This window comes from Salvelinus sp. IW2-2015, unplaced genomic scaffold, assembly GCF_002910315.2.
Source record: "Salvelinus sp. IW2-2015 unplaced genomic scaffold, ASM291031v2 Un_scaffold1010, whole genome shotgun sequence".
In the NCBI taxonomy this organism is placed as follows: domain Eukaryota; kingdom Metazoa; phylum Chordata; class Actinopteri; order Salmoniformes; family Salmonidae; genus Salvelinus; species Salvelinus sp. IW2-2015.
The window spans coordinates 29,854-40,802 of NW_019942685.1; the positions used below are offsets into that span (position 1 = coordinate 29,854).

At 43.7% G+C, this 10,949-nt stretch overlaps 1 protein-coding gene across 1 annotated transcript in view; it reads left to right on the forward strand.

The window, feature by feature from the left end:
• efcc1 (EF-hand and coiled-coil domain containing 1) overlaps window positions 1–10,949 on the forward strand; it is a 60,773-nt gene that overhangs the window by 24,916 nt on the left and 24,908 nt on the right. Inside the window, 1 exon segment of the mRNA XM_024136762.2 lies at window positions 1,358–1,468. Within this exon segment, the coding sequence (XP_023992530.2) occupies window positions 1,358–1,468 (111 nt within the window).

A 10,949-nucleotide genomic window follows, 5' to 3' on the forward strand; every position in this document is an offset into this window, starting at 1 on the left:
AAACCTAACAATTCCACAACTACTACTTATACACACACACAAGTGTAAAGGGATAAAGAATATGTACATAAAGATATATGAATGAGTGGTGGTACAGAACGGCATGGCAAGATGCAGTAGATGGTATAGAGTACGGTATATACATATGAGATGAGTACTTAGGGTATGTAAACATAAAGGCATAGTTTAAAGTGGCTAGTGGTACAGTATTTACATAAAGATGGCAAGATGCAGTAGATGATATAGAGTACAGTATATACATATGAGATGGGTAATGTAGGGTATGTAAAACATTAATTAAGTGGCATTGTTTTAAAGTGGCTAGTGGTACATTTTTACATAATTCCATCAATTCCCATTTTTAAAGTGGCTGGAGTTTGAGTCAGTATGTTGGCCAGCGGCCGCTAAATGTTAGTGTGGCTGTTTAACAGTCTGATGCCTTGAGATAGAAGCTGTTTTTCAGTCTCTCGGTCCCTGCTTTGATGCACCTGTACTGACCTCGCCTTCTGGATGATAGCGGGGTGAAACAGGCAGTGGCTTGGGTGGTTGTTGTCCTTGATGATCTTTATGGCTTCCTGGTGACATCGGGGGTGGTGGTAGGTGCTGGAGGGCAGGGAGGTAAGTTTGCCCCCCGGTGATGCGTTTCTAAGACCTTCACTACCCTCTGGAGAGCCTTACGGTGTGGGCGGAGCAGTTGCCAGTAACCAGCGTGTTAAGACTACAGCCCGAACAGGATGCTCTCGATTGTTGCATCTGTGTGAAGTTTGTTTTAGATTACTTGTTGGTTATTACTGCATTGTCGGAACTAGAAGCACAAGCATTTCGCTACACTCGCATTAACATCTGCTAACCATGTGTATGTGACTAATAAAATTTGATTTGATTTGATTTGATTTAATATACTGTAGGTTGTTGACATGTACTGTACTGTACTTTACTATACTGTAGGCTGTTGACATGTACTGTACTGTACTATACTATACTGTAGGTTGTTGACATGCACTGTACTGTACTGTAATATACTGTAGGTTGTTGACATGTACTGTACTGTACTTTACTTTTCTGTAGGCTGTTGAAATGTACTGTACTGTACTATACTATACTGTAGGCTGTTGACATGTACTGTACTGTACTGTACTATACTGTAGGTTGTTGACTTGTACTGTACTATACTGTAGGTTGTTGACATGTACTGTACTGTTTTGCATTATACTGTAGGTACTCTAGGTTGCATGTGAGGTGGGACCATAGACTTTATTTGACATGATTGGGTCAGACCTGGCCATGTAGTATAGGAGCTGTTCTACTAGGTAAGCTATTAGTACACTATGTAATGTAAAATGTATGTATATTCCAGATGAAGGACACTCTGGTCCAGGTGTTACAACAGAAAGCTGAGGAGGCAGAGCTGCTACAGACAGAACTACAGATGCTGGAGACAGAACTACAGCTGCTGGAGACAGAAAGAGTACGTACATTGTTTTGTGTTATCTATAGGTTGGATATATGTTATATACACTGAGTGTACAAAACATTAGGAACACCTGCACTTTCCATGACATAGAGTGACCAGGTGAATGCTATGATCCCTTATTGGTGTCACTTCAATCAGTGTAGAGGAAGGAGAGGAGATGGGTTGAAGGATTGTTAAGCCTGGAGACAACTGAGACATGGATTGTGTGTTTCTGCCATTCAGAGGGTAAATGAGCAAGACAACATATTTAAGTTACTTTGAACAGGGTATGGTAGTAAGTGCCAGGCGCACCAGTTTGAGTGTGTTAAGAAATCAAATCAAATTTTATTGATCACATGCGCCGAATACAACAGGTGTAGACCTTACAGTGAAATACTTACTTACAAGCCCATTCCGAACAATGCAGAGTTAAAAAAAAATATATATATTTGCAAAATAAAAAGGAAATAGTAACACAGTAAAACCAATAATGAGGCTATATACAAAAAGTACCGGTACTGAGTCAATGTGCAGGGGTACGAGGTAGTAATGAGGCTGTATACAAGGAGTACCAGTACTGAGTCAATGTGCAGGGGTACGAGGTAGTATGAGGCTGTATACAAGGAGTACCGGTACTGAGTCAATGTGCAGGGGTACGAGGTAGTAATGGGGCTGTTACAAGGAGTACCAGTACTGAGTCAATGTGCAGGGGTACGAGGTAGTAATGAGGCTATATACAAGGAGTACCAGTACTGAGTCAATGTGCAGGGGTACGAGGTAGTAATGAGGCTATATAACAGGAGTCCGGTACTGAGTCAATGTGCAGGGGTAAGAGGTAGTAATGAGGCTATATACAAGGAGTACCAGTACTGAGTCAATGTGCAGGGGTACGAGGTAGTAATGGGGCTATATACAAGGAGTACCAGTACTGAGTCAATGTGCAGGGGTAAGAGGTAGTAATGAGGCTATATACAAGGGTATACAAGGGTAGGTACTAAGTCAATGTGCAGGGGTAAGAGGTAGTAATGAGGCTAATACAAGGAGTACCAGTACTGAGTCAATGTGCAGGGGTAGAGGTAGTAATGGGCTATATACAAGGAGTACCAGTACTGAGTCAATGTGCAGGGGTAAGAGGTAGTAATGAGGCTATATACAAGGAGTACCGGTACTGAGTCAATGTGCAGGGGTAGAGGTGTAATGAGGGCTATATACAAGGAGTACCAGTACTGAGTCAATGTGCAGGGGTACGAGGTAGTAATGAGGCTATATACAAGGAGTATACAAGGAGTACGGTACTAAGTCAATGTGCAGGGGTAAGAGGTAGTAATGAGGCTATATACAAGGAGTACCGTACTGGTCAATGTGCAGGGTACGAGGTAGTAATGGGCTATATACAAGGAGTACCAGTACTGAGTCAATGTGCAGGGGTAAGAGTAGTAATGAGGCTATATACAAGGAGTACCGGTACTGAGTCAATGTGCAGGGGTACGAGGTAGTAATGAGGCTATATACAAGGAGTACCAGTACTGAGTCAATGTGCAGGGGTACGAGTAGTAATGAGGCTATATACAAGGAGTACCAGTACTGAGTCAATGTGCAGGGGTACGAGGTAGTAATGAGGCTATATACAAGGAGTACCAGTACTGGTCAATTTGCAGGGGTACGAGGTAGTAATGAGGCTGTATACAAGGAGTACCAGTACTGAGTCAATGTGCAGGGGTACGAGGTGTAATGAGGCTATATACAAGGAGTACCAGTACTGAGTCAATGTGCAGGGGTACGAGGTAGTAATGGGCTATATACAAGGATCCAGTACTGAGTCAATGTGCAGGGGTACGAGGTAGTAATGAGGCTATATACAAGGAGTACCAGTACTGAGTCAATGTGCAGGGGTACGAGGTAGTAATGAGGCTATATACAAGGAGTACCAGTACTAGTCAATGTGCAGGGGTACGAGGTAGTAATGAGGCTATATACAAGGAGTACCAGTACTGAGTCAATGTGCAGGGGTACGAGGTAGTAATGGGGCTATATACAAGGAGTACCAGTACTAAGTCAATGTGCAGGGTACGAGGTAGTAATGAGGCTATATCAAGGAGTACCAGTACTGAGTCAATGTGCAGGGGTACGAGGTAGTAATGGGGCTATATACAAGGAGTACCAGTACTGAGTCAATGTGCAGGGGTACGAGGTAGTAATGAGGCTATATACAAGGAGTACCAGTACTGAATTATGTGCAGGGGTACGGTAGTAATGAGGCTATGTACAAGGAGTACCAGTACGAGTCAATGTGCAGGGGTACGCAGGTAGTAATGAGGCTATATACAAGGAGTACCAGTACTGAGTCAATGTGCAGGGGTACGAGGTAGTAATGAGGCTATGTACAAGGAGTACCAGTACAATCCAGGTGTGTACAGTTCTTAGAGACACTGCTGTATTCACTGCCAAATGTGATTCTACAGAGTATTGACTAAAGGGTGTGAATACTTAAATKATTTAAATTATATATTTCTGTATTTAATTTTCAATAAATTTGCAAACATTTCAAAAACCATGTTTTCACTTTGTCATTATGGGTTATTGTGTGTAGATGGGTGAGAAAACAAATACATTTAATCCATTTTGAATTCAGGCTGTAACACAACAAAATGTGGATTACTTCAAGGTGTATGAATACTTTCTGAAGGCACTGTAAATACAGTGCATTCGGAAAGTATTCAGACCTCTTGACCTTTTCCACATTTTGTTAAATTACAGCCGTATTTTAAAATTGATTAAATAAATAAAACATCTCATAAATCTACACACCATCTACACACCATAATGACAAAGCGAAAACAGGTTTTTAGTCATTTTTGCAAATGTATTAAGAATAAAAAACAGAAATACCTTATTTACATAAGTATTCAGACCCTTTGCTATGAGACTTGAAATTGAGCTCAGGTGCATCCTGTTTCCATTGATCATCCTTGATATGTTTCTACAACTTGATTGGAGTCAACCTGTGGTAAATTCAATTGACTGGACATGATTTGGAGAGGCACCTCTCTGTATAAGGTCCCACAGTTGACGGTACATGTCAAACCAAAAATCATGCCATAAAGTCGAAGGAATTGTCTGTAGAGCTCTGACACAAGATTATGTCGAGGCACAGAACTGGGAAAGAGTACCAAAAATTGTCTGCAGCATTGAAGGTCCGCAAGAACACAGTGGCCTCCATCATTCTTAAATGGAAGAAGTAATCGGGGGAGAAGGGCCTTGGTCAGGGAGGTGATCAAGAACCCGATGGTCACTCTGACAGAGCTCCATAGTTATTCTGTGGAGATGGGAGAACCTTCCAGAAGGACAACAATCTCTGCAGAACTCCATCAATTAGGCCTTTATGGTAGAGTGGCCAGACGGATGCCACTCCTCAGTAAAAGGCACATGACAGCCCGCTTGGAGTTTGCCAAAAAGCACCTAAAGGACTCTCAGACCATGAGAAACAAGATTCTCTAGTCTGATGAAACCAAAATTGAACTCTTTGGCATGAATGCCAAGCGTCACGTCTGGAGGAAGCCTGGCACCATGCCTACGGTGAAGCATGGTGGTGGCAGCATCATACTGTAGGGTTGTTTTTCAGCGGCAGAGACCGGGAGACTAGTCAGGATCGAGGGAAAGATGAACAGAGCAAAGTACAGAGAGATCCTTGATGAAAGCGCTCCGTACCTCAAGATGGGGGCGAAGGTTCACCTTCCAACAGGACAACGACCCAAAGCACACAGCCAAGAAAACACAGGAGTGACTTCGGGACAAGTCTCTGAATGTCCTTCAGTGGCCCAGCCAGAGCCCGGACTTGAACCCGATCGAACATCTCTGGAGAGACCTGAAAATAGCTGTGCAGCAACACTCCCCATCCAACCTAACAGAGCTTGAGAGGATCTGCAGAGAAGAATGGGAGAAACTGCCCAAATACAGGTGTGCCAAGCTTGTAGTGTCATACCCAAGAAGACTTGAGGCTGTAATCACTGCAAAAGGTGCTTCAACAAAGTACTGAGTAAAGGGTCTGAATTCTTATGTAAATGTTACATTTCTGTTTAAATTGTTTTATACATTTGGAAAAATGTCTAAAAGCCTGTTTTTTATTTGTTCTTATGTGGTACTGCTCCCAAGTGGCGCAGTGGTCTAAGACACAGTATCTTAGTGCAAGAGGGGTCACGACAGACAACCTAGTTCAAATCCAGACTGTATCACAACCGGTCGTGAATGGGCGGCGCACAATTGTCCGGGATAGGCCGTCATTGTAAATAAGAATTTGTTCTTAACTGACTTGCATAGTTAAATTAAGGTTAAATAAAAAACAATGTGTGTAGATTGATGAGGAAAAAAACACATTTGAATCTATTTTAGAATAAAGGGTGTAACGTAACAACATTTGGAAGTCAAGGAGTCTGAATACTTTCCAAATGCACTGTATATACACTACCGGMCAGCATCCCAGAGTCGCCTCTTCACTATTGACGTTATTTTGCGGGTACTATTTAATGAAGCTGCCAGCTGAGGACTTATGAGGTGTCTGTTTCTCAAATAGACACTCTAATGTACTTGTCCTCTAGACTGACGAGTTTCAGAAGAAAGTACTTTCTCTCTGGCCATTTTGAGCCTGTAATCGAACCTACAAATGCTGATGCTCCAGATACTCAACGAGTCTAAAGAAGGCCAGTTTTATTGCTTCTTTAATGAGCACAAAAGTTTTCAGCTGTGCTAACATCATTGCAAAAGGGTTTTCTAATGATCAATTAGCCTTTTAAAATGATAAACTTGTATAAGTTAACACAACGTGCCATTGGAACACAGGAGTGATGGTTGCTGATAATGGGCCTCTGTACGCCTATGTAGATATTCCATAAAAAATATGCAGTTTCCAGCTACAATAGTAATTTACCGAAGCAAGTACCAGTGAACCTGGAACTAGCCTCATGCTAGGCCCATCTCCTGGCTAGCTGAAGAGGTTCATCAGCCACTCCTTGGGCTACAATACCTATTTTGCCAATTGGCCTGGACCCCTCTTACTGCCGATATGGAGCCCCGCCGATCCATCACGACTGGTCTACCGACATAATCCGCCCGAGGGGTTTCAACAGGCTCCTCCGTCGCGACGTCCCCTGAAGGCCCATCCGCTAGCCTGCTAGCCGGGGCCCGCTAGCTGTCTAGAGCATATCGGACTGTTAGCTGAAGAAGTCCATCAGCCAATTTCTTGGGCTACAATACCTATTTTGCCAATTGGCCTGGACCCTTTGACTGCCTACACGGAGCCCTGCCGATCCATCAGTTTTTTAAGTTTTTTTATTTAACCTTTATTTAACCAGGAAGGGCTCATTGAGATGTAAAATCTCTTTTTCAAGAGCGTCCTGGCCAAGATAGGCAGCACCAAGTCATTACAAAAAACTACAGACAAACAACATGAAAAACTACAAGTAATCTAGTAAAAACCATAGATTTCACAAGAGTATGATAAAAATCAAAAACAGCAAATTAAAAACATTGACACGTCAGGGAATCAGTCTCAAGATCATTCATCAGTGATTTAAAAATACCAATCGGGACAAGTTCTTCCAGTTTAAAAGTATTTTGTAAGGCGTTCCAAGACGATGGCGCAGAGTACATAAAAGCCCTTTTACCAAATTCAGTTCGGACATTTGGAACAGTTAGCAGGATAAAGTCCAGCGAACGAAGAGAGTACCCACCACATTTCTGAACAATAAAAATGCCCAAATAAAAAGGTAGTAAACCCAAAATCCTTTATAAATAAAAGTATACCGTGACTGAGCCTACGAGTGCCAAGCCAACCCTGGTATACAAAGTGCAGTGGTGCGTAAGGACTTGTCTGCCGACGTAACCGTCCGAGGGGGCATCGCGACGTCCCCCTAACGCCCATCTGCTAGCCTGCTATCCCCGGCCCGCTAGCTGTCTGAATCGCCGTGTCTCCAGCTCGCCTAGCTACCCACTGGTCCCTTGATCACCTCCCTAATGTCAGTATGCCTTCTCCATTGTTGTTTTGGTTAGGGATTATTGTCTTATTTCACTGTAGAGCCTCCAGCCCTGCTCAATATGCCTTAGCTAGCCCTTTTGTTTCACCTCCCACACATGTGGTGACCTCACCTGGTTTAAATGATGTCTCTAGAGACAAAACCTCTCTCATCGTCACTCAATGCCTAGGTTTATCTCCACTGTATTCACATCCTACCATACCCTTGTCTGTACATTATGCCTTGAATCTGTTCTTCTGCACCCAGAGACCTGCTCCTTTTACTCTCTGTTCTGAACAAACTAGACCAGTTCTTATAGCCTTTAGCCGTACCCTTATCCTACTCCTCCTCTGTTCCTCTGGTGATGTAGAGGTCAATCCAGGCCCTGTAGCACCTAGCTCCACTCCCATTCCCCAGGAGCTCTTATTTGTTGACTTCTGTAACCGTAAAAGCCTTGGTTTCATGCATGTTAACATTAGAAGCCTCCTCCCTAAGTTTGTTTTATTCACTGCTTTAGCACACTCTGCCAACCTGGTTGTCCTAGCCGTGTCTGAATCCTGGCTTAGGAAGGCCACCAAAAATCCTGAAATTTCCATCCCTAACTATAACATTTTCCGACAAGATAGAACTGCCAAAGGGGGCGGAGTTGCAATCGACTGCAGAGATAGCCTGCAGAGTTCTGTCATACTATCCAAGTCTGTGCCCAAACAATTCGAGCTTCTACTTCTAAAAATCTACATTTCCAGAAACAAGTCTCTCACAGTTGCCACTTGTTACAGACCACCTTCTGCCCCCAGCTGTGCCCTGGACACCATATGTGAATTGATTGCCCAAAATCTATCTTCAGAGCTCATGCTGTTAGGTGACCTAAACTGGGACATGCTTAACACCCTGGCCGTCCTACAATCTAAGCTAGATGCCCTCAATCTCACACAAATTATCAATGAACCTACCAGGTACAACCCCAAATCTGTAAACACGGGCACCCTCATAGATATGATCTTGACCAACCTGCCCTCTAAATACACCTCTGCTGTCTTCAAACAGGATCTTAGCGATCACTGCCTCATTGCCTGCATCTGTAATGGGTCTGCGGTCAAACGATCACCCCTCATCAATGTCAAACGCTCCCTAAAACACTTCAGCGAACAGGCCTTTCTAATTGACCTGGCCGGGGTATCCTGGAATGACATTGACCTCATCCCGTCAGTAGAGGATGCCTGGTTATTCTTTAAAAGTGCCTTCCTCGCCATCTTAAATAAGCATGCTCCATTCAATTTTTTTAAAACCAGGAATAGATATAGCCCTTGGTTCATTCCAGACCTGTCTGCCCTTGACCAGCACAAAAACATCCTGTGGCGTTCTGCATTAGCATCGAATAGCCCCCGTGATATGCAACTTTTCAGGGAAGTTAGGAATCAATATACACAGGCAGTTAGGAAAGCTAAGGCTAGCTTTTTCAAACAGAAAATTGCATCCTGTAGTACAAACGCTAAAAAGTTCTGGGACACTGTRAAGTCCATGGAGAATAAGAGCACCTCCTCCCAGCTGCCCACTGCACTGAGGCTAGGAAACACTGTCACTACCATAAAATCCACAATAATTGAGAATTTTAATAAGCATTTTTCTACGGCTGGCCATGCTTTCCACCTGGCTACCCCTACCCCGGTCAACAGCCCTGCGCTCCTCACAGCAACTCGCCCAAACATCCCCCACTTCTCCTTCACCCAAATCCAGATAGCTGATGTTCTGAAAGAGCTGCAAAATCTGGAMCCCTACAAATCAGCCGGGCTAGACAATCTGGACCCTCTCTTTCTAAAATGATCTGCTGAAATTGTTGCAACCCCTATTACTAGCCTGTTCAACCTCTCTTTCGTATCGTCTGAGATTCCCATAGATTGGAAAGCTGCTGCGGTCATCCCCCTCTTCAAAGGGGGAGACACTCTAGACCCAAACTACTACAGACCTATATCTATTCTACCATGCCTTTCTAAGGTCTTTGAAAGCCAAGTTAACAAACAGATTACCGACCACTTCGAATCTTCCGTACCTTCTCCGCTATTACATTTACATTTAAGGAACTGGTCATGGGTGCACCTCAGCCACGCTAAAGGTCCTAAACGATATCATAACCGCCATCGATAAGAGACATTACTGTGCAGCCGTATTCATCAACCTGGCTAAGGCTTTCGACTCTGTCAATCACAACATTCTTATTGGCAGACTCAACAGCCTTGGTTTCTCAAATGATTGCCTCGCTTGGTTCACCAACTACTTCTCAGATAGAGTTCAGTATGTCAAATCGGAGGGCCTGTTGTCCGGACCTCTGGCAGTCTCTATGGGGGTGCCACAGGGTTCAATTCTCGGGCCRACTCTCTTCTCTGTATACATCAATGATGTCGCTCTCGCTGCTGGGGATTCTTTGATCCACCTCTACGCAGACGACACCATTCTGTATACCTCTGGCCCTTCTTTGGACACTGTGTTAACTAACCTCCAGACGAGCTTCAATGCCATACAACTCTCCTTCCGTGGCCTCCAACTGCTCTTAAATGCAAGTAAAACTAAATGCATGCTCTTAAACCGTTCGCTTACCGTACCTGCCTGCCCATCCAGCATCACTACTCTGGACAGTTCTGACTTAGAATATTACCTTTATTTAACTAGGCAAGTCAGTTAAGAACAAATTCTTTTTTTCAATGACAGCCTAGGAACAGTGGGTTAACTGCCTTGTTCAGGAGCAGAACAACAGATTTGTACCTTGTCAGCTCAGGGATTTGATCTTGCAACCTTTCGGTTATTAGTCCAACACTCTAACCACTAGGCTACGCTGCCACCCCAGAATATGTGGACAACTACAAATACATAGGTGTCTGGTTAGACTGCAAACTCTCCTTCCAGACTCACATTAAACATCTCCAATCCAAAATGTAATCTAGAATCGGCTTCCTATTTCGCAACAAAGCATCCTTCACTCATGCTGCCAAACATGCCCTCGTAAAACTGACCATCCTACCGATCCTCGACTTCGGCGATGTCATTTACAAAATAGCCTCCAACACTCTACTCAACAAATTGGATGCAGTCTATATAGAGCTACCTGGGGTGGCAGGTAGCCTAGTGGTTAGAGCGTTGGACTAGTAACCGAAAGGTTGCAAGGTCAAATCCCCGAGCAGACAAGGAAAAAGAATCTGTCATTCTGCCCCTGAACAAGGCAGTTAACCCAATGTTCCTAGGCTGTCATTGAAAATAAGAATTTGTTCTTAACTGACTTGCCTAGTTAAATAAAGGTAAAAAAAAAWATATATATATATATATCACATTGCCATCTATTTTGTCACCAAAGCCCCATATACTACCCACCACTGCGACCTGTATGCTCCCGTTGGCTGGCCCTCGCTTCATACTAGTCGCCAAACCCACTGGCTCCAGGTCATCTACAAGTCTCTGCTAGGTAAAGCCCCGCCTTATCTCAGCTCACTGGTCAC